This window comes from Pelophylax lessonae (assembly GCF_965119305.1).
Source record: "Pelophylax lessonae genome assembly, chromosome: 1".
NCBI lineage: Eukaryota > Metazoa > Chordata > Amphibia > Anura > Ranidae > Pelophylax > Pelophylax lessonae.
In genome coordinates this window covers 360,461,022-360,487,091 of record NC_138768.1, presented here as the reverse complement: position 1 = coordinate 360,487,091, position 26,070 = coordinate 360,461,022, and the positions used below count along the sequence as shown (strand labels likewise).

The following is a 26,070-nucleotide window of genomic DNA, read 5'->3' as shown; positions in this document are numbered from 1 at the left end:
ACCAGGATCACTGTTGACCTTTGTCTCTGAGTTAGAGAAGTTGGCAGACCTGTGAAAGGAACCTGGAGGAGACACGTTAGTTTTGTGTACTGCTACTGGAGGTTTGCGAGGGTTAAGTCCCACAGGAGCAGCACACAACAGCGTAAAATCAAAACTTGAATCCTTTCTTGTTTTAGCTTGCTGGAACACAAAGTCCACAAAAACAGAAAAAGGAGGGAATGGAACATCATGCTGTCTTTTATATCGGGATCCGTGTGTAATCCACTGCTCTTGCAAGTTATAGGGTAACTTTTGCACAATGGGATTGACACCTCTGGCTGTGTCAAGGAATGCAAGTCCTTGTAAGTCTCCCTCGGATTTAGCTACTTGAAGTTCCATTAGCAAGTCACTTAACTCTCTAAGTTTATGGTAGGCTTTGCTAGGTATTCTGGGAAAGTTATCAAGTCTTTTGAATAATGCATTTTCTACTGCTTCTGCTGAACCATAGCACTCATCAAGTCTATCCCAGATTGTTCTAAGACCAGTGTCTGGGTAGTTTATATTTATTGTCCTGATTCGCCTAGCGTGTTCGGCAGACTCATTCCCAAGCCATTTGATCAGGAGGTCTATCTCTTCGCTGCAAGATAGCCCTAAGTCTCTGATAGTGTTTTGAAAGGATGACCGCCAGGCTCTGTAGTTTTCAGGGTGGTCATTAAACTTTTCAAGTCCTTTGGTGACTAACTCGCAAAGTCTATTGTGGCTTGGTTAGCCTGTTGTGTGTTGTCATGGTAAGATGGCTGTGTGTAGTCATACCTTTTGCTGGCACCGAGCTGTCTTCTGATGTACCGTTCTGGCTTGGACGTTGGGTCTGGAGGGCGATTAGAAGGTGATTCTTTTATCTCACTTATGGGAAGTCTGTCGCAGGAGACGTCACTTTGCACGGATTTCTCCCGTTTGCAGGCTTGAGGTTTGTCGATGACTTGCAGCGGTACCGTGGAGTGTCTTTGGCTTGTCTCTTTGACATCATCTTTGACACTGCTTGTTTTAAAATGTTGATTGATGTAATCTGAAGTTTGTTGTAGAGAATTTGGAGTTTCAGCTGCTGGATCGAGAATATTGCTGCGTCTGCTGCATTCACTTCTTGGGTATACAGCTAATTCTAAGGCGTCTGCTTCAGCTATGGCTGCTGCTACTTCCTTCTCTACAGTCAGTTTCTCTAGGGCTACTTCTAGGAGGGCTTCCTCTGCCTCTAACTGTGCCTCTTGCTGCACTTTCTCTGTCTTTAGCCTCACTTTCTCCTGTTTTAATCTGCATTTCTCTATCGCTCATTGACAGACGTAGTCCTCGGTGATACAGCACCTTCGGGTTATGTTGCCTCCACAGGAGCAGGACTAGACAGGAAATTAAAATGCTCTGGCCACACCCTAGGGGCAGTCCCAGAGGGTATATCCTCTCTCTCTCTGCCTCAGCAAATCAGTTATTTTCTGTCTAGTTAGGAGTAAGGACCTAGATACCTTGCTGGGATCTTCGGTCCTGGCAAGATTTTTTTCTTAAAAAGATTTTTTAGACAGCTTTTTTCTCCAGTGTTCCTGTGAGATCTTCAAGCAAGAAAGCTGAACTGGGCGACGGGCTGGATGTTGAGATCCGGTGGTCACCCCAGTTCAGCCTACGAGCGCGTGCAGGCCATAGCTCTGCGCTGGGTCGGCCGCGACAAAGTCCCATTAAGGGACTGACCCCGCGAGTTAAACGTCTCGCTGAAACGCCAAAGACCATGAGTCACGGCGTCCGTATTGGTCGACAGCCCTCCCGCCCCGGTGGAGAGGGGTACTGTCAGGAGTTGGTGCCCGCCTGGTTTCGGTATGGTGAGTAGTATGTTCCCCCTTTTCCCCCTGACGGGTCTTGTGGTGAACGCGGGCCCCTCTCTGTATGGTAAGATAGAGTCCCCCTCTATCCTATAACATGGCACAGATCCCCCTACTTTGAGTGTGATTTTATGTGCAAAAAGCCAGGAGGCTTGGTTTGGGAGCTAACAATCTAATTGTATACATGTTTAAAAGATTGTAATCAGTGGCAGTCTGGGAATCTTACTGTGATAAGAATAAGGTACCTACCAGTCAGAAGCCACGGACATGTAGACTGCCTTCCTAGTCAAATCTCCAGCTATAGCAGGCCTTCCGAACGGCCATGAGGTCCGCCAGGGCCGGTACCGCCAACCACGCCAAAAATCCCCATGCAGAGATAGTGTTGTGTGCCCTGCAGCACACCGCTATTCGGTACAGGCCGCCGCCATTTTTTTTGCTGGATTGCACGAGCCGCCATTTTGGCGTAGCCTCGTGTCTCCAGCATGGGGGCGGCCATGTTTGAGGTGATCCAAAGACCTCGTGGAGCTAGGGGAGGCGCCGGAAGGCGTGCAGAGGGGCGGAGCCGCCTCCTTTCTTCCTGGGCAGCCAGTCAAAAGACTTCCTGTTTGTCAAGACAGCGCTGTAACCTGTTGTAGTTAAACTCTGAGCATCAAGTGGTGAGCCTGGGAGTCTATCTCTCTCTCTCTCGATCGATAGGGATCCCTAGCAGGTAACACTAAGGGGCTTTTGTGGCGCTGGGGGTCTGTGAAAAAAAAAAAAAAAAGTTTTTTATTTTTGAATTATATTATCCGGGAAGTTACTGGAATAATCATGGACCCTGCCACACAAATTCCCCCACCTGTTTCCCTCGAGGGGGCCACGGGACCCGCCGGTGCACAGAGTGTAGAGGCATTTACAGCAATTTTGGAGTCTATGGTGGCTCGGGTGGAGGCGGCCTGTCAGGGACGAGGGTCAAGGAAGCGACCCCCGCCTACCCCTATATTATCTGACACCTCTGACTCAGATTCAGAGATGGTCACTGCAGTTGCAGGTCCCTCTGCAAGGGCTGTTACCTCAGGTAAAGCTCCCTCAGAGAGTGAGGAGGACGTTTCTTCTCCCGCTATAATTCAGGAAGAAGCATTGGTGGACACACTAGTTGTGGCAGTGCAGGAAACCTTACAACTTGAGGTTTTACCGGCAGAAGCAACTGATACAGAGATTCCTTTTGGTACTAACAAGCCCATCAAAACGGTGAAGGTTTTTCCTGTACCCAAGTGTTTTGGTAATAAGATTAAAGGAGAATGGGAGCATTCTAAACGTACCTTTACTATTTCCAAGCGTATTGCTAGACGCTATCCGTTTGAGGAATCCATCATTAAGAAATGGACGGTACCACCAGTGGTGGATCCACCTATTTCCAGGCTGAATAAAGCCACGGTTATCCCAGTGGAGGACACTTCGTCCTTTAAGGATCCGGTGGATCGAAAGATGGAAGCAGAGTCCCGCACCATCTTCTCTCTGATAGGGTCAGCATTTAGACCAGTAATTGTTATTGGTCTAGTTTCCCAGACACTTACGGAATGGGCGAGATTGGTACGCCAAGACCTTAGGGGAAAAGATATTCCCCAGGAAACATCTGATTTGATGAAACAGATTATACAAGGGCTACAGTTTATCTGTGACGCAGCCTTGGACACTACTCCCCTATTAGGGCATGCATCTATGTCAGCGGTAATCCTCAGACGTGTGCTGTGGTTAAGATGCTAGTCAGCTGACCTAGGTTCCAAAAAGACCTTGACGAATCTCCCCTTTCAGGGGAATCGTCTATTTGGGGCCACCCTAGATGAAATCATTAAGGATGCCACTGGGGGCAAGAGCACTTTTTTGCCACAGGCTGCTAAAGCTAAGGGACCTCGCAACAAGCGAGGACCTTTCTTTACCGCCCATAAAGGGTTCGCACGCCCGGCTGGAACAAGCGGGAAAGGCAAGACTCCTCCAGGAGGGTTCAAGAAAGGCTGGTCGGACAAACAGAGGACCAACTCAGCCAAACCCGAAGCAAAGGAGTACACAGCCTGAAGGTGCGCCCCCACCCGGTTTGAGGGTAAGGGGACGTTTTCACCGGTATTCAGGACATTAGATCGAGCATCAACTACTACTACCGGTGCGATTCTTCCCTTCCAACATTTAAGTACTACAGGGAGCGGTAGTCACCGTTCCCTGAATAGATCTTTTCCTTTACCTTTTCCTAAGATTAGTCTCAATTCCCCACAGGAATCGGATCTGGTTGACCAGACAGGCCAAGAAGCCTCTAGCCGGGTGACTTCGGTCCCTGAGGTTCAACCAGAAAAGATCACCCTTCCTGATAGCAATCAGGTATCTGATAAATGTGTGGGAACAGAAAACGACCAGACTTTCTCGGATGGTCGGGGCCAGATAGCTCTAGGGACGCCTGGTTCAGATCCAGTCAGCACCAGTGGTCCTAGAAATTCTAGGCTGGCCTCGTCAAGCCGGCCTGGCCGACTTGGACAGGCTAGTCGCAGACGTTCCGTGGGAACTTCGTCTCAGGGAGTGTCTGTGGTCTCAAGGACCAATTTACCATCGTGCTTTACAGTCGCTGGTTTTAATGGCCTGGCCATTGAGACCCAAGTACTGAAGGACAGAGGTTTGTCAGCTTCAGTCATTCCTACCCTTATTAAAGCAAGGAAAGCGACTTCCAGCAAGGTCTATTATCACACATGGAAGACTTATATTGCGTGGTGCGAATCTTTAGGATTTCCTCCACGTACCTATTCGGTGACTCGAATATTGGCTTTTTTGCAACAAGGGGTTGAGCAGAAGCTAGCCTTGAGCACCATCAAGGGTCAAGTTTCAGCATTAGCAATCTTCTTTCAGAAACCTTTAGCTACCAAGTCCTTGGTGCGGAATTTCATCCAGGGGGTGCGGCACCTGGCTCCACCAGTCCGCGCGCCCTTACCGCCCTGGGATCTTAATTTAGTTTTGTCGGTTCTACAGAAACCTCCCTTTGAAAACATCAGGGAGATTCCCTTGTTTACTTTATCCCAGAAGGTGGCCTTCTTGGTGGCTATCACTTCTGCTCGCAGGGTGTCAGAACTGGCTGCATTATCATGCCAGTCCCCATACCTAGTGATTCATAGGGATAAGGTAGTACTTCATCCTAAGCCATCCTTTCTTCCTAAGATGGTTTCAGATTTTCATCTGAATGAAGATATTGTACTACCTTCCTTGTGTCCTCAGCCCAAGCATCATCGGGAACATGCGTTGCATTCCTTGGATGTGGTTCGGGCAATCAGAGTATACCTGAAAGCTACGGAATCATTCCGTAAGACGGATTCACTTTTTGTGATCACGGATGGCCCCAGAAAGGGTTTGCCTGCATCTGCCGCGACCATTGCCAAATGGATTAGACAGACGGTGGTACAGGCTTATTCTATTAAGGGTCAGAGTCCTCCGTTCCCTGTTAGGGCGCACTCCACTCGAGCGCTCAGTACTTCCTGGGCCTTTCGCCATCAGGCGTCAGTGGTCCAGGTATGTAAGGCGGCCACCTGGTCGTCGGTACATACCTTTACAAAATTCTATAAAATTGATGTGACGGCATCGGCGGATGCCTCATTTGGCCGCAAGGTTTTGCAGGCCGCAATTTGAGGAGACCGGTGGTCTACCTCGAGAGTTTTTTTCTGTTTGAAAAATTTCTTTTTTGTTGAGTCTCATCATTAAGGATGAGCATTGTAAACTTCTAGTTGGCACCGGTTGGGCCTTCTAGATTGGGATTTGATTTCCATTTTCCCACCCCTCATTTGTGATACTGCTCTGGGACGTCCCGAAGGTGCTGTATCACCGAGGACTACGTCTGTCAATGAGCGATAGAGAAAAATGGATTTTTGTAAAATCTTACCGTAAAATCCTTTTCTCTTAGCTCATTGACAGACGTAGTCCCCGCCCCTCTGTTTTGGAGTTGGGTTGGGTTAAAATTTCTAAGACTGCTTTTGACATAACTGATTTGCTGAGGCAGAGAGAGAGAGGATATACCCTCTGGGACTGCCCCTAGGGTGTGGCCAGAGCATTTTAATTTCCTGTCTAGTCCTGCTCCTGTGGAGGCAACATAACCCGAAGGTACTGTATCACCGAGGACTACGTCTGTCAATGAGCTAAGAGAAAAGGATTTTACGGTAAGATTTTACAAAAATCCATTTTTCTTGCTCGGCAAAGGCTGCTCGCGCCTTGGCGGCCTCAGCTTTCGCACGTGCTATGGCGAGTGCATTGCTTGCGGAGGAAGATCTAGAGGAGCCGGAAATTTCGGGACCTTGTCTTGAGTGAGGATGTCTGGATATGTGACATGTCGCTTGCAGGAATGCTTGACTGTGTAGAGACTGCTGTATTGCATATGCAGATGACTGCGCTGGCCGGATAGCAGGCCTCTGTATAGTCTCTGTCCTAAATCCCACTTGCTGGATAGCCGCTGTTTCACTGTTCTGTTCTCACTACACGTATACCGCAGCCCCAGGCATGTGCAGCTCAACCTACAGCTAAACCTTTAATCCTGCAATAACCAGTCCTTTTGTAACTTAAGGCTTTATTCCAGAGATAGAATAGTGGTCACATGAACAGGTTACAAGTCAGAATGGATATGCGAATAGGATTGTGAATAGAGGTGAAACTGTAAATAAACATACAAAGGCATATAATCAGTATACAAACATAAACAGTATATGAATTGAGTATATAACCAACAGTTCATAGGCATACCAGCGATGCATCAAAGGGGGGTTCAGGAATCTTCCCACAGCAACCTCAGATGCTGTCTGCTCCTTCCTGAGGTAAATCTTAAAAATGGAGATTCTCTCAGAGAGGGGTGGAACTAATATCCAGCAATAGAAAACAGGAAATACCATAAAGTACTGTACAACAGTCTGTCACAGTGGCATCTTGTGGACAAGATTGGTATTACAAGTTTCAATGGAATTAATTAACTCCAAGCTGAAGGCATGACAGAAGCTATTAGAGAGTCTAAAGGCAGAAGGGTCGGTTTGACCCAAATTTATGAATAAGTGTCATAAGCCATGGGAGAGATTGGAAAGTGTCATCGTCAGCATGTAAACCCTGTTTTTCCTCCGTTGCTTCTTGCCAAAAGCCAGCTATGTTGTGATCCCCCTGATGGCCTCTGCCAAGGGCTCAATTGCCAAGGCAAAGAGCAATTGGGAAAGGGGACATCCCTGTCACATTCCCCTTTCTAGCTCAAAGGATGAGAATAGAGCGTTATTTGTGACATAAAAAACATATTAAACGCCTTTTTCCATTTTTCCACCCTTTTTTTAAGTGATCACATACCCTCTGTTCTCAGCTGCATAAGGAGCTCTGGGAGCTGGGGGAGGGGAAATGGCAGAACACTGATATTCCCATTGTCTGTGTGTATGTGCGTGTGTGTGTGCTCGTGCGTGTGTGTGGGAAATCCCAGACAAGTATGATCACTGCAGGAGAGCAGGCTGAATTTTCAGATTTGCTAGAGAACTGACCACAATGTGCTGCCATGCCTAGTGTGGTCACTTTTTAATAGGAAACCAGAGGGACTGGTGGGAAACACCAGGTATTTTACACAAAGGAAGCAATACAAAGAGAACCAGATACTTTTTTATAAAAGTACATGCTACAACAGGCACATATTAGGAATATGAAAAGTTGGGTTTACATATTCTTTAGTGTTCAATGTATATCATTGCACGCTCTGCTTTTTATTCACCTACAGGTGGTACTGGCATTGTGCAGCCTGTCTGACGATGCAGAGAAGACTGTTCTGCAGATGGAGATTCTGGGTTTGGGCACAGAGCTCAGTATTCGAACGTTTGATATGTCAGCAAATGCATTTCTGAGGGAGATTTCCTTGACATGTCCTCAATACACAGGTATACTTTTGTTTTCCTAAAGCTGAGCTCCGGGCAATCAGCTAAAGACACAGTTGATCTATAATTGGGTAAATTGTTTATAAAGCTGTGGCACAGTGCAGAACCAGGCAGGTGATGGTCCCAGTTTAGCTTTTCAGCTTGCCATGTCACCTCTTCACTTATTGCCTGTCTGCGATACTCATACCGATGATTCATGCTCCAGTGCAAGTGACACAGGTTTAAAGCTAAATCCAGGAATAGTAAAGCTATCTGTCTGGCTGTATAGAATGTCAAATATTTTTTAGGTAAAGTGGTTCATGTATTTCAACTAATTTCATTCAAATTCATTAATTTGATACATTTTGGGCATAAAGGCTGAAAAATTGCATTTACCTGTTATTTTTTTTTTTTTGTATTTTCTTTTTAAGATGATGAAGAAAAGCCAGTTCACCTTATCACAACACTGGATAATACCACCGACGATCTGTTACTAATGGAATACATAAAGGTTAAGACTTGTGTTAAAATAAGATATAAAACGTTAAGGGCCCATTCACACTTCTCCATTTTTGTGTGATTTGGTAATGTGGGTTGTGTCATACGTTAATGTACATTGCATTAAGACTGCCAGCGTACAAGAATGGATCAAAAAATGGATATTTTAATTTTTTCTTTTTTTCTGACCGTGAACCACAATGCACAGTAATGGGTTACTGTACCTTGTGGAGTGCTGCTTTAAATGTGCATTGGAGCTGGGATGCCTTTCAAAATGAATAGCACTGCGATGCGCAATGCATTTAATCACTAATGTGTGTTTTGGCCCTAAAAGTGTAACATTTGTTGTTTGATCCTTTAGAAGTTTTCTCAGTGTGTTATCATTATTCAGGCAGACATAAATGGACCAGAATTCAGGACTACTTACAGCAGCATTGAACAGTTGGTAAAGGTAAGTTCATTGTCTAAATGTATAATGTCATATAAGGCATCATATGTTAAACAAGATGATTGTAAAGTGAAATTCCAACCTAAAGTAAACCTTTAGTTAAAAAAAAAAATTATATTTACCTCCATATTACATATCTAGAAATATTCAGTTTTGAAAATCCCGGATTATTCCCTTCTGATATAGGTCTCTCCTATATTCGCAGAACCTCTGAAATGTTTCTTCTTTAACAAATTAAAACAACGTTTTATATATTCTGCCCGTATATAGTTTGATTCCATGCTAAGGTTCATGGCTGACTTTGCAATTTCCTTGCATAACAGCAAACGGCTACCTTTGCTGTTATATTTCAGGTATTGTGCATTGTGTCCTGCAAAGCCTTGCTCTGGTATGGCGTTCACTTTTTAGAGGCGGACAGTCCTCCTTCCTTTCACTAGGAATGCCAGTTCATAAATCTGCCTAATAGTGACCGGAGAAACCAGATGTATGAATTGAGAAAAAAATAAAATAACTTCATAATGGAGACTGTTTTACTGTAACCAATGCCTTTTCTATTGATCAGGTCTTTCTCCTTTCTATGAATTATTTGTATATCTGACTAAATACAGACTTGGTACTGTAAAAAAACATGATTAATTACTTTGAAAAAAAAAAAAACAAAAAAAAAAAAGGCTTTATAGAACGCACATTTTGTTTTCATCTCAATTAGGTAAACTTTTCATCCTTGGATGTGCATCTCCACACTGAGGCTCTGCTGAATACAATGAGCTTTCTCACAAACCTGTTGCCACAATCCGAACAATCTGAAAACAAAGAAGTAGAACAACTGGCTCAAGATACAGAAGAAGATAAAAAGGAGGATCAGAAAAAAAAAATTTGTAAGATATCTACACAAAACGTGCTTATACACGTAGAAAAATGGCTTGATCCATCTTTTCCTCTGTTCCTCTCACAGCACGTCACTTTGAAAGTGTAAATGCTTAAGAAGAGGGAAGAGGGATTGGGGTTTACACATGATATTTACACGGGGAAGGTACACTAGTGCAATGATGTTTTTTTTTGACCTGTAAAATAGATGTGCCATCTGAGAGCAGTCAACTAGTAGTCATCCCCCTAATCTGTATACATGAGAATGGTGTCATTTCAGTATGAAAATGTCTTGATTGGGTTACTGTAATCTTGTCTCTATAAACCTCTATGAGCGTCACTATTAACACTTTTTAATGAGCCTTTCATATTTTTCCATTTTACAGTGGTGTGTGTCTCTGGTCACAGCTACCTGTCTTTCACGTTTAGATTTCTTCAGTTAAATATGTTTTGCATAATATGGGGGGTACATTTTCTTTGTTGCAGCCATGGAAGTTGAGTGAGAGCTTTCTAGAGATGTAACAGAAAAGATTGTGTTTTACCTTGCTAGTAGCCATATATAGTTAGTGAGGTTGAAAAAAGACATCAGTCCATCCAGTTCAGCCTATGATGTGTGTGTGTTTGATGTTAACCGTACATTGTATACCCCTGTATGTTGTGGTCTTTAAGGGGACTGTCTGTCTAATCATTTTTTAAACTATCGATGTTCCCCCGCTGATACCACTGCTTGTGAAAGAGAGTGCCACATCCCCACCGCTCTGACAGTAAAGAACCCCCTACGTATTTTAAGGTTAAACCGTTTTTTTTCCCTCTAGTTTTAGTGAGTGGCCACGTGTCTTATTGTATTCCCTTTCTCTGAAAAGTTTGTTCCTTATGTTAGGGTCACCAGTACAATATTTGTACATAGATATCATATCCCCTTTCAAGCGTCTCTTCTCCAGAGAGAATAAGTTCAATTCTTGCAGTCTTTCCTCATAGCTTAGATCCTCCATTCCCCTAATTATTTTTGTTGCCCTTCTCTGGACTCTCTCCACTACCAGCACATCCTTTCTGAGGACCAGTGCCCAGAACTGGACAGCATACTCCAGGTGTGGCCGGACTAGAGTCTTGTAGAGCAGGAGAATTCTCTATTTCTGGAGTCAATCTGGCGTAGATACTCATCTAAACTCACCTCAAGATGATAAGTTTCTACGCCAGTATTTTTGATGAAGCTGCGGAACAGCATTCATGTTGCTCTACAAACATAATTTACCATTAGCCTCTCTTTTGTTCCATACGAACCCTAACCTTTCTGGAGCTTCCGGGCATTTACACTGGGAGAGGAACATCTTGCTTTTTGCTGCCCATTGGAATAAGTGCATTGGATTTCCAGGTGGTGCTTATACGGGTCCCATACAATAAAGGCCTTATTGATCACCCTCTTGGTGGTGATCTACGGCTTCTGGTAAGAGGCTTATCATCTATGTGGTGGAGGTGTAGGCTGTTTTCATTCACCGAGTGTCAAGCATTCGTTTATACACTAAAGGGTGGAAGCCTGAATCAATATTCATATATGACTACTACCTAATATAAGAACTTCATATTGATGGACTAATACATTTAATGATATTGCCCTCATATATTGTCCAGTCTCTATCGCTGCATTTTATATTTTACTCTCTTACTATTTATATACTTAAAGAATTTCTTTGTTTTTTTTTTTTTTTTTACTCTCTTCCGCTATATGTCTCTCGTGTTCTATTTTAGCCGCCTTGATTTCACCTTTACATTTCTTTTTGCACTCTTTATACTGTTGGAATGCTGCCAATGACCCCTCAGTCTTGTATTTTTTGAATGCCTTTTCTTTGGTATTAATATGCCTTTTTATGTTGGAGTTTAGCCACCCAGGGTTTGCTTTTGCTCTTTTAAACCTATTCCCCTTCGGAATGCACTGGCCAATCCCTTTGTTTAGTATGCTCTTGAAGCACTCCCATTTTTCCTCCGTGTTCTTTGTTCCTAGGGTTCTATCCCATTTGATATTTTCTAGCAAAGAGCGCAGTCTAGGGAAGTTGGCTCTTTTGAAATTCAGTGTCCTTATATTACCCTCGTGTTTCCTATTACTATGATTTATACTGAAACTAATTGACATTGGTCACTATTTCCTAAGTTGCCCCGTTTTTCTATATCCGTGATTAGGTCTGTATTGTTGGTAATCAGTAGGTCAAGAACCGCATTGTTTCTTGTCGGGGCCTTCCCCATCTGACTCATGAAATTATCCTGCAAAACATTTAGGAACTGAGCCTTGGATGAATTGCGGTTCCTTCTGCCCAGTTTATTTCTGGATAATTTAAAGTCCCCCATTATAATTACATTTCCCATCCTTGCTGCCAATCCAATCTGTGAAAGGAGGTCAGCCTCCCCCTCCTCCCTCAAAAACATACGCCCAATATTACTTTCCCCATAGTGCCTTCCCTTATTGTTCTACCCAAAGGGATTCTACCTCCTCCTTAGTGCCATTATTAAAATCGTCCCTCCTATTTACCTGTACACTGTTCATAATATACAGACATACCACTCCCCCTTTTTTACCTTCTCTATCTCTGCGGTAAAGGGAATACCCATGGATGGTTGCCAGCCAATCATGAGAGCTGTCAAACCAAGTCTCTGAAATCCCCACAAAAAGTCCTCCTCATACATCAGCAGCTCCAGCTTTCCCATCTTGTTGGCCAGACTTCTAGCATTGGTATAAAAACCTCGTAATTTTGTCCTGTTGCATACAGATCTGAAATTTCAGTTTCAGGTGAAATGTAAGTCTTGAAAGGCACCAGCCTTGTATTGCTGTATGATCTAATTTATGCTTTCTCTTTTTCCAGCACTGAAGAAGTCCAAATATGATGAGGTTATTAATCTTTACGTATATGCTGAGTTGTCCTGCCTCCGGCTTTTTATCCGTGAACAGAAGTGTAAAATTTCTGAAATAAGCATTGAAGGTAACATTTAACATTTGGTTTAGTGAATTTCGATTAAACTAGTGCAATTTCAGAGCTTAAAACAGTTATGAAACGGAATATGCCTTCAGGGTGTATAAGCTACCTTCATATATACACACACTGCCTTACTGGTAAACCAATGAAAATTTTGACTTAAAGGAGAAGTTCACCTTTCGTAACATGTGACATACTCAGTGTAACATGTTACTATAGCACCAGCCCCCCTGATCCCCCCCAGTTGTGACAGCGAGCAGGGAATATTCTCCCCCCGTTCGCTGTCACCGTTTTAAAAAAAGCAGCCGCACCATTCATTTACAGAGTTTTGTGAATGTGAAAACTACAAGTACAAGACAGCCTTTGCAGCTGTCGGCTTGTAGTCCTCAACGAACTACCAGGGTGCTGTTGAACGCTTTGGTAGTTCATTGATTCTTCCTATCAGTGTCAAACTGCCTGCCAGTAAGATGTAGGCGCAGACCGCTTACATTGACAGTCTGTAGGAGTCTGCTGATCACAGGTGCAATGCTTTCCAGGCTCCTGCAAAAATAATTTAAAAAAAAGCAAATGCACATTTTTTTGCAGGTAAAAAAAAAAAAAAAAAAATGTGCATTTGCTATTTTTTATTTTTTTTAAAGTGAACTTATCCTTTAAATTAGGTCTTTTGGTTCTACAGGAAAAATATTTTAATTTCCAAATATTTGAAAGGGGTCGTAGACTTTGCGTTTACTGCCACTTTAAATCCATGAAGTTAAAATCTTTTTTTCCAGATTACATTCCAATAATTAGAGCTTGCTTAGGGACTGTGCAGATGAAATCCTGTCTTATTTAAACCTCAGACTTCTAGATTCTGGTGTTTGTTTTTGCTGCTGGAATGTGTGGTTTCACCATGCCAAGATCAAATGGGCCCTCAGAAAGAAAATTGTCTATACCTATGAGCCTTGCAAGGGATTTAAAAAGATCAACAAATGATTTTAAGTCCATTATTTTCAAAACTGTTAACTTGTCCAGGACTCTCCAGCCCAGCAAATTCAGCCAAAGAACTGACCACTTGATGCTAAAGGAAGTCTCTTAAAACCTGTGGGATGTTTAGGTAACTCTTGCAACAGTTTGGCCTCATGCACACAGGACATTAAAAAAATTCCAACGCTGCTGCCAGGAAAAAGCAGCTGTAAAATTATGCTTTTAGCCACGTTTTTGACTAGTGTTTATGGGCGTTTATGTGCGTTTTATGGTGTTAGCGTTTTTGGGTATTTTTACAGTGAAAACGCTCCCTATAATGTAAAACTGTCTTAAAATGCCAAAAGCGTCTAAAATCTTGTTACAGCGTTTAGCGTTTTTACACCTCAACAACGTTTTTTCTCTATCGTTCATCGATAGATGCAGCCTCATCTCCATTAGCTGAGTGGGTTATGCTGCCACCTGCAGCAGTAGTCTAGGCAGTACGTTAGTACAAAACTTTTAACATGTATACGCCCATGTAGCTGTCCCTCCAGGCATAACCCCCACTGCCACAGCCCAGCACATCAGTTTGTTTCTGCCTAGAGAAGGAGTCGGCCTAGGTTTCCTGCTGAGACTCTGGTCTTAGTTTTTTTATTCTTTCTCTTTACTCACTTGCTAGCTAGTATTCAGGGAAGAATTTTCCTGGTGATCTACAAGCAACGATGCCGGCTGGGGCTTTCGCACTGGATAATCTAGATCCTTATGTTCCCCCCCAGTCTGGCCTTATAGTCCCGACCTAGGTCTAGCCATGATGGTGCCCCTTTTCTGGATGGTTACCAGCCTGCAAGCTTATTCCTCACCAGGACGCGACAACCAGGAACTCCCTGAGTCGCAGCGCACCCCCACTTTGGGTGGGAGGCATTCTCTCCGGTCCATGGTATGGTGAGTAAATGTGCCCCCCTTGCCCCTGAGGCCTTGGGGGGGATGTGGGCCCTCTCCTGAAGATAATGGGATTTGTGTCTCCCAAAAGATCCCCCTGGCCTGCCTGGTGCCCAGTCTGAGTGTCCTAGCATCCCCCCTTCCCTGTCCATGCGGTGGCTGTGTGTCTGGAGCGCCTGGCTCCCTGGGGGGTGACATGGTACCTTGGGCTTGCTGGTCCCTGTTGTGGTTCCTGAGGCCTTCGTGTGCCTGTCCCTAGCCGCATGGTTTGCCATGGGCGCCACCATCTTAAGTGTGGGCAATGTGAATTTTTCCCCTTAGACTTGTATAGGGAAGCCATTTTCCCTGTAGCTTCCTATTGATATGTCTGGCCATCCATATTTGTGTAGCTCTTGTGCTATACTGAGCAGTGTAACCTTCCTCAGGCGACATCACTTCCTGTGCATTTGTTTCCTGCTACTGACTGAGATCATCTTCCTGTCTTTCTCTCCATGCTGCTGGAAAAATCAGGAGGACGGTTCGTCTGAGGTGGTACAGTACTTGGGGTCCCTGCGAGCATATTCCTGCACTTTCTGCTGTCAGTTTAGTTTAAAGGGGTTCCCTGCAGACCGCTGTGATCGGCAGTGGATACAGCAATCGGCGCTCTTAAAACGACAGTACTCTGTTTTTTTAAAATTGCAATATGGAGTCCCAGACTGTGCAATCACCCTCAGACCCTCTCTGTGTGACTCCTGGACAGTCTGGATCGCAGTCGCTTGCCACGTTTTCAGCAGCCCTAGAAAGCCTGAAGACTAGAGTTGATTTAGTCATGAAAAAGGTTGATAGCCGAAAATGGCCACTGCCTTCTCCATCTATGGAGGTGTCCTCTGATACAGAGGCTGATGGGGTCGCCCTGGGTGCCCCCCTACCTGAGGGGTCGCTGTCCTCGCAGTCTGATGAAGAGGACCTGTCAGCTGCAGCGCGGGACTGTGCATTAGCGGAAGCCCTGATTATTTCAATACAGGATATTTTAAAATTGGCTGATGAGCCCACGCCGGCAGGGACGCGGGTATTTCTCTGTCGCTCATTGACAGACGTAGTCCTCGTTGATTCAACACAACTCGGGTTATGCTGCCCTCTACAGGAGTAGGACTAGACAGGAAAGAAAACATTCTGGCCACACCTTAGGGGCAGTCCCAGAGGGTATATCCTCTCTCTCTCTGCTACAGCAAATCAGTTTTTTTCTGTCTAGTTAGGAGTAAGGACCTAGATGCCTTGCTAGGATCTTCGGTCCTGGCAGGATTTTTTTTCTTAGATTTTTTAGACAGCTTTTTTCTCCAGTGTTCCTGTGAGATCTTCAAGCAAGAAAGCTGGAACTGGGCGACGGGCTGGATGTTGAGATCCAGTGGTCACCCCAGTTCAGCCTACGAGCGCGTGCAGGCCATAGCTCCGCGCTGGGTCGGCCGCGACATAGTCCCACTGGACGGCGACTGACCCTGCGAGTTGAACGTCTCGCTTAAACGCCAAGGACCATGAGTCACGGCGTCCGTATTGGTCGACAGCCCAATATTGGTCGACCCCGGTGGAGAGGGGTACTGTCAGGAGTTGGCGCCCGCCTGGTTCCGGTAGGGTGAGTAGTATGTTCCCCCTTTCCCCCTGACGGGTCTTGTGGTGAACGCGGGCCCCTCTCTGTAATGGTAAGGATGGGTCTCCCCTCTATCCTATAACATGTCACAGATCCCCCTATTTGAGTGTGATTTTTGTGAACAAGAAACCAGGAGGCTTGGTTTGGGAGCTGACAATCTAATTGCAAAAATGTTTAAATGATTGTAGGCAGTGGCAGTACTAGAACATTACTGTGATAGTATAAGGTATCCTACCTGTCAGAAGCCACAGGGCGATGTCTATACATGTATACTGCATTCCAGATCATATTCCTCCAGCTAAAGCAGATGCCTCCCGACGGCCACGGACCGCATACGGCCCGCCAGGGTCCGGTACCGCCGGCCACGCTGATCACCATGAGGGTGAAGGTTTGTGAGGTCGAGATACTCCGTTATTCTGTACATGCTGCCGCCATTGTCTGGTAGATTGCACGGGGCCGCCATTTTGGCGTAGCCTCGTGTCTCCAGCATGGGGGCGGCCATGTTTGAGGTGACCCAAACACCTCGTGGAGCTAGGGGAGGCGCCGGAAGGCGTGCAGAGGGGCGGAGCCCCCTCCTTGTTTCCCGGGAAGCCAGCCAAAAGACTTCCTGTCGGTTCTAGACAGTGCTGAGACAAGTTGCATTTGAAACTCTGAGCATCAAGTGGTGAGCCTTGGCGTCTATCTCTCTCTCTCGCTCTATAGGGGTCCCTAAAGCAGGTAACACTGAGGGGCTTTGTGGCGCTGGGGGTCTGAAAAAAAAAAAAAAAAAAAAGTTTTATTTTTTTTTGACAAATTGATTTTTTCCGGGTAGTATCTGGAATTAATATGGACCCTGCCACACAGGTACCCCCACCGGTTTCCCTCGAGGGGGCCGCGGGACCCGCCAGTGCACAGAGTATGGATGCATTTACAGCAGTTTTGGAGTCTTTGGTGGCTCGGGTGGAGACGGCCTGTCAGGAACGGGGGTCAAGAAAACGACCCCCGCCTACCCCTATATCATCTGATACTTCAGATTCAGATGCTGAGATGGTCATTGCAGCTGCAGGTCCCTCTGCAGGGGCTGTTGTCTCAGGTAAAGTTCCCTCAGACAGTGAGGAGGACGTTCATGCTTCCGCCATAATTCAGGAAGAAGCATTGGTGGACGCACTAGTTGTGGCGGTTCGGGAAACCTTAAGACTTGAGGTTTTACCGGCAGAGGCAACTGAAATAGAAATTCCCTTTGGTACTAGCAAACCCACCAAGACGGTGAAGGTTTTTCCTTTACCCAAGTGTTTTGGTAATATGATTAAAGAGGAATGGGAGCATTCTAAGCGTACCTTTACTATTTCCAAGCGCATTGCTAGACGCTATCCGTTTGAGGAATCCCTCATTAAGAAATGGACGGTACCACCAGTGGTGGATCCACCTATTTCCAGACTGAATAAAGCCACGGTTATTCCAGTGGAGGACGCTTCGTCCTTTAAGGATTCGGTGGATCGGAGAGTAGAAGCGGAGTCCCGCACTATCTTTTCCCTGATAGAATCAGCCTTTAGACCAGTAATTGTCATTGGTCTAGTTTCTCAGACATTAACGGAATGGGCGAGATTGGTGCGCCAGGACCTGAAGGGGAAGGATATCCCCCAGGCAACATCTGATTTGATGGAACAGATTATACAAGGACTACAGTTTGTCTGTGACGCAGCCTTGGATGCTACCCCCCCTGTTAAGGCATGCATCTATGTCAGCGGTAATCCTCAGACGTGTGCTGTGGTTAAAATGCAGGTCAGCGGACCTAGGTTCCAAAAAGACCTTGGCGAATCTCCCCGTTCAGGGGAATCGCCTATTTGGGTCCACCCTAGATGAGATCATTAAGGATGCCACTGGGGGCAAAAGCACTTTTTTGCCACAGGCTGCTAAAGCTAAAGGACCTCGTAACAAGTGGGGACCTTTCTTTACCGCCCATAAAGGGTTCGTTCGCTCTGCTGGAGCAAGCGGGAAGGGCAAAACCCCTCTAGGAGGGTTCAAGAAGGGCTGGTCGGACAAACAAAAGACAGACTCAGCCAAACCTGAAGCAAAGGATTACACAGCCTGAAGGTGCGCCCCCACCCGGCTTGAGGGTGGGGGGACGTCTTCACCGGTATTCAGAGCATTAGATCGAGCATCGACCACTGCTACCGGTGCGATTCTTCCCTTCCAACATTTAAGTACTACAGGGAGCGGTAGTTACCGTTCCCTGAACAGATCATTTTCTTTACCTTTTCCAAAGATTAGCCTCAGTTCCCCACAAGAATCGGATCCGGTTGAACAGACAGACCAAGGAGCCTCTAGCCGGGTGACTTCAGTCTCTAATGTTCAACCAGGAGAAATCACCACTCCTGATAGGAATCAGGTGTCTGATACATGTGTGGGAACAGAGAACGATCAGACTTTGTCGGATTGCCGGGGCCAGATAGCTCTAGGGCAGCCTGGTTCAGGTCCAGTCAGCTCCATTTGTCCTGGAAATTCTAGGCTAGCCTCGTCAAGCCGGTCTGGCCGACTTGGACATGCTAGTCGCGAACGCTCCTTGGGAACTTCTTCTCAGGGAGTGTCTGCGGTCTCAAGGACCGATCTTCCATTGTGCTTTACAGTCGCTGGGTTCAATGGCCTGGCCATTGAGACCCAGGTACTGAAGGACAGAGGGTTGTCAGCTTCAGTTATTCCTATGCTAATTAAGGCAAGGAAAGCGACTTCCAGCAAGGTCTATTATCGCACATGGAAGACGTATATCGCGTGGTGCGAATCTTTAGGATTTCCTCCACGTACCTATTCGGTGACCCAAATATTGACCTTTCTGCAAAAGGGGGTTGAGCAGAAACTAGCCTTGAGCACCATCAAGGGTCAGGTTTCAGCGTTGGCAATCTTCTTTCAGAAGTCCTTGGCTACTCATTCCTTGGTGCGGAATTTCATCCAGGGGGTGCGGCACCTGGCTCCACCAGTCCGCGCACCCTTACCGCCCTGGAATCTTAATTTGGTTTTGTCGGTTCTGCAGTAACCTCCCTTTGAAAATATCAGGGAGATTCCCTTGCTTACTTTATCCCAGAAGGTGGCCTTCTTGGTGGCTATCACTTCTGCACGCAGGGTGTCAGAACTGGCTGCATTGTCATGCCAGTCCCCATATTTAGTGATTCATAGGGATAAGGTAGTTCTTCATCCGAAGCCATCCTTTCTTCCAAAGGTGGTTTCAGACTTTCATCTGAATGAAGATATTGTACTACCTTCCTTGTGTCCTCAGCCCAATCATCATCGGGAACATGCGTTGCATTCCTTGGATGTGGTTCAGGCAATCAGGGTATACCTGAAGGCTACGGAATCGTTCCGTAAGTCGGATTCACTTTTTGTGATCACGGAGGCGGCCACCTGGTCGTCGGTACATACCTTTACAAAATTTTATAAGATAGATGTGATGGCATCGGCGGATGCCTCATTTGGCCGCAAGGTTTTGCAGGCCGCAATTTGAGGAGACCGGTGGTCTACCTCGAGGGTTTTTTTCTGTTGGAATTTTCTGTTGAGTCTCATCTTTGATTGATGAGCATTGAAAACTTCTAGTTGGCACCGGTTGGGCCTTCTAGATTGGATTTGATTTCCATTTTCCCACCCCTCATTTGTGGTACTGCTTTGGGACGTCCCGAGTTGTGTTGAATCAACGAGGACTACGTCTGTCAATGAGCGACAGAGAAAAATGGATTTTTGTAAAATCTTACCGTAAAATCCTTTTCTCTTAAGCTCATTGACAGACATAGTACCCGCCCCTCTGTTTTTGAGTTGGGTTGGGTTAAATTCTCTAAACACTGCTTTGTGACATAACTGATTTGCTTTAGCAGAGCGAGAGAGGATATACCCTCTGGGACTGCCCCTAAGGTGTGGCCAGAATCTTTTCTTTCCTGTCTAGTCCTACTCCTGTAGAGGGCAGCATAACCCGAGTTGTGTTGAATCAACGAGGACTACGTCTGTCAATGAGCTTCAGAGAAAAGGATTTTACGGTAAGATTTTACAAAAATCCATTTTTTTGGCTCTCAGAAGTCTCCAAAAGCTCACAGGGTTTTCCCTTGTCCCGACACTTTTCACAATATTGTGAATGACCAATGGCAGCGCGTTAAGCTTGTGTTAGTGGTGCCAAAACGCTTTAATTGCCGGTACCCTTTTGCTGAAAAGGTCTCCAACCGTTGGACGGTGCCACCTAAGGTGGACCATCCTGTTTCCAGATTAAACACATCTACCCTTGTGCATGTGGAGGATTCCCCGGTCTTTACGGATGCAGTGGACAGGCAGGTGGAATCCCTTTCCCTTTCCTTTCTCTTTTCTTCATGTGCTGGTGGGTTCCATTTTAAAACCTTTTTTTGTGTCTGTGTTAGTCTCACAGACGGTGATGAAATAGATTAGGGGTTTGCTGGAGTCTTTGGACCCCGAGAATGTTCCTCCGGAACAGCTGGAACTGTTGGACCAGCTGATCCAGGCTCTGGTTTTCCTGTGTGATGCGTCTATAGATGCGGCTCCCCTGGTGGTCAGGGTTTCGACCGTGGCCGTTGTTTTAAGACGCATGGTTTTATTGAAGAGCTGGTCGACTGACCAAGCTTCTAAGAAAGCCCTGGCTGATCTCCCCTTTTTGGGAGAACGGTTGTTTGGCGACTCATTGGAGGAGTTAATCAAGGGTCTTACTTGCGGGAAGAGTACTCTTCTTCCTCAATCCTCCAAGGATAAGACACCTTGTACTAAGCGGGGTCCCTCCTTTTCTGCTCATAAACGTTTTTTTTTCGTGCCTCCGGGGCGCAAAAAAAGTAAGCCTAGGACCGAAGAAGCCATGGAGCAAGCTCAAGGCCGGTCAGTCCGGTGCTGCAGACAAGTCCTCTTCAGCATGAAGGGGCGCCCTTACCCCTTTCAGGAGTGGGGGAACGTCTGTGCTTCTTTCAGGAACCCTGGACTTCCTTCATTCAGGGCGATTGGGTTTGCAAACCGATTTGCTCTGGGTACAAGATCAAATTCTGGTCTGGACAGGTTCTTTCAGTCGAATTTGCACCTGTCTCCATAGTGTTTGAAGGATCAAGGGGTGATTGTGCCGGTTCCTCTGCAGGAACGCTCTCGATATCAATACAAACCTGTTCACGATGCCTAGAAAGGAGGGAAAAATGCGTCCAATCCTGGACCTCAAGGCTCTGAACCGCTTTGTGCGGATGCAGAAGTTTTGAATGGAGTCCATTCGGTCGGTGGTGGCATCTTTGAATCAGGGGGATTTTCTGGCTTCCATCAATCTCAAAGATGCATATCTCCACGTCCCCATATTTGAGGGACACCAGCATTTCCTCTGCTTAGTGGTGGCAGAGGAGCACTTTTGATTTGTGGCATTACCCTGGGGTCTCGCCTTGGCTCCCAGAGTTTTTACCAAGGTCCTAGCCCCTGTGCTGGCCTTGTTACGTTGATGAGGTATCTCTGTTGTGGGATATCTGGAAGATCTCCTGTTGTGAGCAGTCTCCTATTCGGATCTGCTGGACAACGTCTCCATCACCATTAAGACCCTTCAGGAATTTGGGTGGACGATCAATTTCCACAAATCTTCCCTGACACTGTCCGTGCGTCCTTGGACCTGAAGATTTGGTTGAGCCATCTCACAAAGTCAGCTCTCTCTTGGTGGCTCCAGTCACCTGTCCTGTGGCAAGGCAAGTCCTTCCAGCCGGTGTTTTGGATGGTGGTCACCACAGATGCCAGCCTATCAAGCTGGGGTGGAGTGCTGGGGAAGCTCTTTGCCCAGGGAACTTGGATGACGGAAGAGTCTTCCTTGCTGATCAATATACTGGAGCTGAGAGCGATCAAGCTCTGCCTGCTTCACTGGATGAGTCGGCTACGCAGCTCTCCGGTTCGGGTTCAGTCGGACAATGCCATGGCCGTGGCTTACCAATCAATCACCAAGGGGGCACCAGGAGTGCCCTGGCGGCCAAGGTGGTGGCCGTGATTCTGGTGTGGGTGGAACACAATGTTCCGGCTCTCTCCGCAGTCCACATCCCGGGTGTGGAGAATTGGCAGGTGGTTAGGTGTTGGCTCAAGGGGAATGGTCCCTTCATCTGGAGGTGTTTTATCTCCTGTGTGCCCGGTGAGGGACTCCAGAGGTGGATCTGTTTGCGTCTCGTCTCAACAGGAAAGTTCAGAGGTTTGTGGCCAGGTCTCGGGATCCTCTGGCCGACGCCACAGACTGGTGGCTCCTTAAAGTCAGTATTGGCTATTTACTTCCTGCGTCCTTTGGCTACTAATAGTTTGATTCACACTTTCATTCAAGGGGTGCGCATCTGGCTTCTGAGAATATTAGGGAGATTTCTCTGCTTTCTTTGTCAAAGAAGGTTGCCTTCCTAATGGCTATCATTTCTGCCCGCAGAGTCTCTGAGTTGGCGGCGCTGTCCTGTTGCTCGCCTTATTTGGTGGTCCACAGAGATAAAGTGGTCCTCCAACCTAATCCGTCCTTTCTTCCTAAGGTGGTGTCAGATTTTCACCTGAATGAAGACATTGTGTTGCCTTCCTTATGTCCTAAGCCTAAATATCACAAAGAAGTTGTCTTGCACTCTCTGGATGTGGTTCGGGCGATAAAGGTTTATCTTAACGGTTACTGAGTCCTTCAGGAAGTTGGGACTCTCTTTGTCCTTCCGGACGGTCCTGGCAAAGGTTTGGCTGCATCCGCTGCTGAAAAGAAACACAGGCGCCACTCTAAGTGCAGTAGCTGGAATTTTATTAAAAGGATGCAACTTAATGTTGGGTACTCACAAGGGTAATAAGTAATCAAGCACAGAGGATGCTCCGGTGGAGAGTCAGGATGGCCAGAGCGATAGCAATGGGCAGGCTGCAGCGATATCGCTGTACTTCCTCGTCCCGGGGACACTCAGATGCCGGTCCGTCGTCACTTCCGAGAGCGTGGGCGTGATTACGTCATGGCGCCGGCGACGCGTTCTCGGAGCATGCGCTCCTTCTTCAGGCCTGAAGAAGGAGCGCATGCTCCGAGAACGCGTCGCCGGCGCCATGACGTAATCACGCCCACGCTCTCGGAAGTGACGACGGACCGGCATCTGAGTTTCCCCGGGACGAGGAAGTACAGCGATATCGCTGCAGCCTGCCCATTGCTATCGCTCTGGCCATCCTGACTCTCCACCGGAGCATCCTCTGTGCTTGATTACTTATTACCCTTGTGAGTACCCAACATTAAGTTGCATCCTTTTAATAAAATTCCAGCTACTGCACTTAGAGTGGTGCCTGTGTTTCTTTTCAGTTGGCAACAAGCAAAACTTCTACCTTGTCACTAGAGCTGCCTAAGGAGTGCACATTGGAATTTTTTATGGACTGTGTCACATATGGACTTATGGACTTTTTATACCACATTTATTTTCTTTTTTACTAGTTCATTAGTATGTGTCCAGCATTATCGGTATAGTCTTTTGGTGATACTGTTTCTCCCCGTGGTGCGCCAGTTATTTATTATTTATTGTTTGCATCCGCTGCTACCATTTCGAGATGGATCAGGCAGACGGTTGTTCAGGCTTATTCAATCAAGGGTCAGTTTCCTCCTTTCCCTGTGAAGGCGCATTCTACTAGAGTGCTGAGTGCCTCTTGGGCTTTTCGCTATCAGGCCTCTGTTGTACAGGTTTGTAAGGCAGCGACTTGGTCATCTGTGCACACATTTACGAAATTTTACTAGGTGGATTTGTTGGCATCTTCGAATGCCTCTTTTGGCCGCAAGGTTTTGCAGGCTGCTGTTTCATAAGAGAATGTTTGTTTTTTTGTTATTCCCTTAGGGGTCTTTTACCTGGGTGAGCTCCTGTTTGGTTGAGCTCCGTGTTTCCCGGTTGGCTACGTTTAGCCTTTTGGAGTTGACGTTACTGTCTGGTTGCGTTTTTCCCACCCCTCATGCCTATACTGCTTTGGGACGTCCCACTCAGCTCATGGAGATGAGGCTGCGTCTGCCGATGGGAAGATAGAGAAAATAAGATTTCTCTATCGTTCACTGACGGACGCAGTTCTCTGATGCTTATCAGTAGGGTTATGCTGCCCCCTACAGAAGTAGGACACGCGGCAGAAAAAGGTTCTGGCTATGCCTATGGGCAGTCCCAGAGGGTGCACCCTCTCACTTCCTGCATAGGATCTGTTTTAATCTGCCTAGTCAGGAGTAAGGACCTAGTTCCTTGCTGGGATCTTTTGTCGTGGCATAAAAGTATTTTTCTATGTAGATTTTTTTTTTTTTTTTTTTTTTAGCTAGCCTTTTTCTCCGGAATTTTTTGCTGTGAGATTTTCAAGCAACTATGCCGGGCTGGGCGACGGGCTGGATCTCTATATCCAGTGGTCACCACTGTCTGGCCATCGAGCGCATGCAGGCCTTAGCTCTGCGCTGGTTTGGTTGCGACATAGTCCCACTGAAAGGGGACTGGCCCCGTGAGTTAAACGTCTCGCCAGGATGCACAAGACAGGGTCTAGGCTTATGTCGCAGTGTTCCTATCTGGCCGACGGCCCCCTCACTTCGGTTGCGTGGGGTCCTGTCAGGAGATGGCGCCCGCCTGTGTTCCTGGTATAGTGAGTAAACGTTCCCCCTCCCTGGCGGATTTTGGGGTGGACGCGGGCCCCGCCCTGGGATGGTCGGACCCTCACACTCCTGGGTTTCCCTCTATCCTGTTGTGATCTCCACTGTCCATCAATGCATTTTTCGGCTGTTCGGGAAGCATGTGGGCCAAGGTGGGAGGTGCGCTTAAACGTTTCTTTACCTACCCCGGTCTCATCTGATGTCTTGGATTCTGAGTCTGACTCAGCCGCCGCAGACGTGGGGCCTCCCTGCCGGGTCTTTTACCTCGCGCCCTGTCTCCTCGGATAATAAGGATGCCATTTCTACATCCCCTGCCGCTCATGATACAGGCGCTGGTGGATGCACTGGTTGTTTCAGTGTGAGACACCCTGCAATTTGGAGGACGCGGCAGCTTCACCTGGGCCGCAGGTAGCATCTGGCACTCACCTGCCATCTGGAGCAGCTTACTTTGCTAGCTTGCTTTTGTAGGATGGGTCCGTCTGGGGTGTCTAAGCGGCTGATAGACGTTACCCTTTTAAAGAGTCTCTTGTACAGTGGACTGTTCCGCTTTTGGTGGACGTACGGTCTCTGGGCTGCATAGGACTTCTGTTGTTCCGGTGGAGGAATCCCCGTCCTTTAAGGACTTGGGGGATAGGATGGACCCTGGCGAGGTCTGCCCTGGGAACAGTGTTAATGATTGCCCTTGCCACGCAGACTCTGCCTGAAGGGCGGAGTTCCACGGCTGTGACTTGGTGAGGGGCAAGTTCCTCCTGCCCTGGGGGAGCTGTTGATGCAGCTGGCACAGGGGCTGCAATTTGTTTGCGATGCTGCACTGGACGCGGCTCCTTTTGTATGGGTCACCTGTCGGTTTCGGCGGTGGTGGTCCCTCTGGGACAGTCGATGTGGCGTAGTCCTTCAGACTTCCTCGGGTGATTCCAAACCACCCTGGTCTGGCGAACAAGAGATCAGTTTTTTTCCAGACCTGCGGACAAGGCCTACTCGGCCTGAAGGTGCGTCGTCACCCATTTATTGGATGGGGGGATGTTTTTGCTGGTTCTTGGACCTGCGGCTGGCCTGGTTCCCAGGCAGCTGGGTTCAGGAGGTCTTGCGGTCCGGTTGCAAGATCGAGTTTCGATTTTGTTTTTTTTTCTGGCAAGGTTTTCCCTGCCAATATACGGCTGTCCCGGGATCACTTGCAGGCGCTCTGTGGGGCAGTTCAGCCTCTGGTTCAACAAGCTGGACCTACTGGCCCTTTTGATGGTTCCGTACGGATCAAAAATTCAAGATGGTATCAGTCTGCACGATGGTGGCTTCCCTACATAAGGGGGATTATTGGCCTCCATAGACATCAAGATGCCTACCTTCACATCCCGTTATGTTCTGGACACCAACGATTTCTCTGTTTTTGCCGTGGGGAAGGATCTCTATCGGTTTGTGGCGTTACCACTTGGTCTCACCTCTGCTCCTTGGGTCTTTACAAGGGTGTTTGGCTCCGGTTCTGGCGCTATTGCGGCGGCGGGGCGTATTGGTCCT

The 26,070-nt window shown here is 46.9% G+C and overlaps 1 protein-coding gene across 1 annotated transcript in view; it reads left to right on the top strand.

Annotated features, from left to right (window-relative positions):
* Window positions 1–26,070, top strand: part of VPS13A (vacuolar protein sorting 13 homolog A) — a 427,491-nt gene that overhangs the window by 133,435 nt on the left and 267,986 nt on the right. The window contains exons 26-30 of the mRNA XM_082266808.1: window positions 7,582–7,738; window positions 8,146–8,225; window positions 8,604–8,663; window positions 9,370–9,538; window positions 12,380–12,496. Coding sequence (XP_082122934.1) covers window positions 7,582–7,738; window positions 8,146–8,225; window positions 8,604–8,663; window positions 9,370–9,538; window positions 12,380–12,496 — 583 coding nt within the window. The remainder of the gene's footprint in view (window positions 1–7,581; window positions 7,739–8,145; window positions 8,226–8,603; window positions 8,664–9,369; window positions 9,539–12,379; window positions 12,497–26,070) is intronic.